General features: G+C 57.5%; 1 protein-coding gene across 1 annotated transcript in view; it reads left to right on the forward strand.

Moving 5' to 3' along the window:
• Nucleotides 1-223: 223 nt before the first annotated feature.
• The window catches only part of MYD88 (myeloid differentiation primary response 88), an 11,804-nt gene continuing 10,673 nt past the window's right edge, over nucleotides 224-1,354 (forward strand). The window contains exon 1 of the mRNA XM_019550552.1: nucleotides 224-253. Within this exon, the coding sequence (XP_019406097.1) occupies nucleotides 224-253 (30 nt within the window). The remainder of the gene's footprint in view (nucleotides 254-1,354) is intronic.

The raw sequence follows: 1,354 nt of genomic DNA on the forward strand, positions 1-1,354 counted from the left end.
ATATTTGGTGCACCCCAACTCATGGTAATAGTAGCCAGCCTTCTCAGCCTCTGGGCTGACTTGAATGGATGGGAATTCTGCCTAATGCAGGTCTTTCCTAGGAGCTTCTGATTGTAACAGTGTTGGGGTGTGTATAAATGTAGTGTTTTACACCTCGTCTGACTTTATTCTGTAATAAAAGTGAAGCGGACACACAACACACAGCCTTAAAGTGGTCCAAGTCATGCCAATCCGTGATAAAGTTCCTCAGAAAGTGAGGAATAACTGTGCATCAGTGTTAAGTGGTTGTGGTGTACTGCTCCCTTAGGCATTTTAACCCCAGACTATCTTTGATCAGTGCAAACTGATTCGCACTATCTCCTGGTAGCCAGGAACTATAACGGTGCCTACTGCGGGCGAGACGCTTGGGAAAGTCTGTTCTTTAGTACGATGCAAATCACAGGATAAGTGATTCTGCAGTAATCATGCTGTGCGCGGACTCCCTGCCATTGGGAGCTCCTTGGGCTAAGGCCTCTCTCTGTTTGCATGGTGCCTGGCTCAGTCCCTTATCCCAGTGATATCAGCAGCAAGAATGCTGTTAGAGTAGGGGTGTCAAAGATACAGCCCAGCCCACAGAGGCACATCGTCGGGCCCCTGGCGCTGGCCCTGCGTGGGACCAGTCGGGGCCCCCCCTGCATACTGGATGCAGGTGGTCCAGGACTGCATTGCACGTGGCGCCTGCTCCAGCTGGTGGGGGGTGGGAGCTGCCCACAGCACCTACTCTAGCCAGGCTGGGGTGGGTGCCGCGTGCAATGTGGCTCCTAGAGCAGGTGCTGTGGACAGCACAGTCCTGGACAACCCGAACAGGTGCCAAGGGCACTAGATCCAGCACGTGCAGGGGGTCCCAGGCTGGTGCCATGCAGGTTCAGACCCAGGGGCCAGATGATGCGGCAGCCCCACACCATTCACCCAGCCCAGCCCATGGACTGGTCCCCTGCCCCCGCGGGGCCAGAGGAGTTTGGCTCCCCACTTCAGGTCCGAGCATCCTCCCCGCTCCAGTCAAGGGGGAAAAAAAGCAAATTACGTACTAAAAATCAAACGCTCATATCTGAGTTCAATTAAAAATACATATTTTTGTCCTGCTTCGCGGCTGTTTGTGGCGTATAGGCAGAAGTGATTGCATGTGGGGGGAGCCACGCAGAGCAGGGAAGCAGCAGGGGCCTGGGGCCAGGCCGGCGGGGCCCAGAGCAGGGGTCTCCGCACCAGCAGCCAGGGGGAGCGGGCCCAGCTCCACAGAGCCCTCCACGCCAGCCGGGCCCCGCGCTGCGGCCGCCCCCTCACTCCCACCCCGCGGCGCGGGCGCGGAGCGGTGCTC

This window comes from Crocodylus porosus, unplaced genomic scaffold (genome assembly GCF_001723895.1).
Source record: "Crocodylus porosus isolate Cpor-Errol unplaced genomic scaffold, CroPor_comp1, whole genome shotgun sequence".
NCBI lineage: Eukaryota > Metazoa > Chordata > Crocodylia > Crocodylidae > Crocodylus > Crocodylus porosus.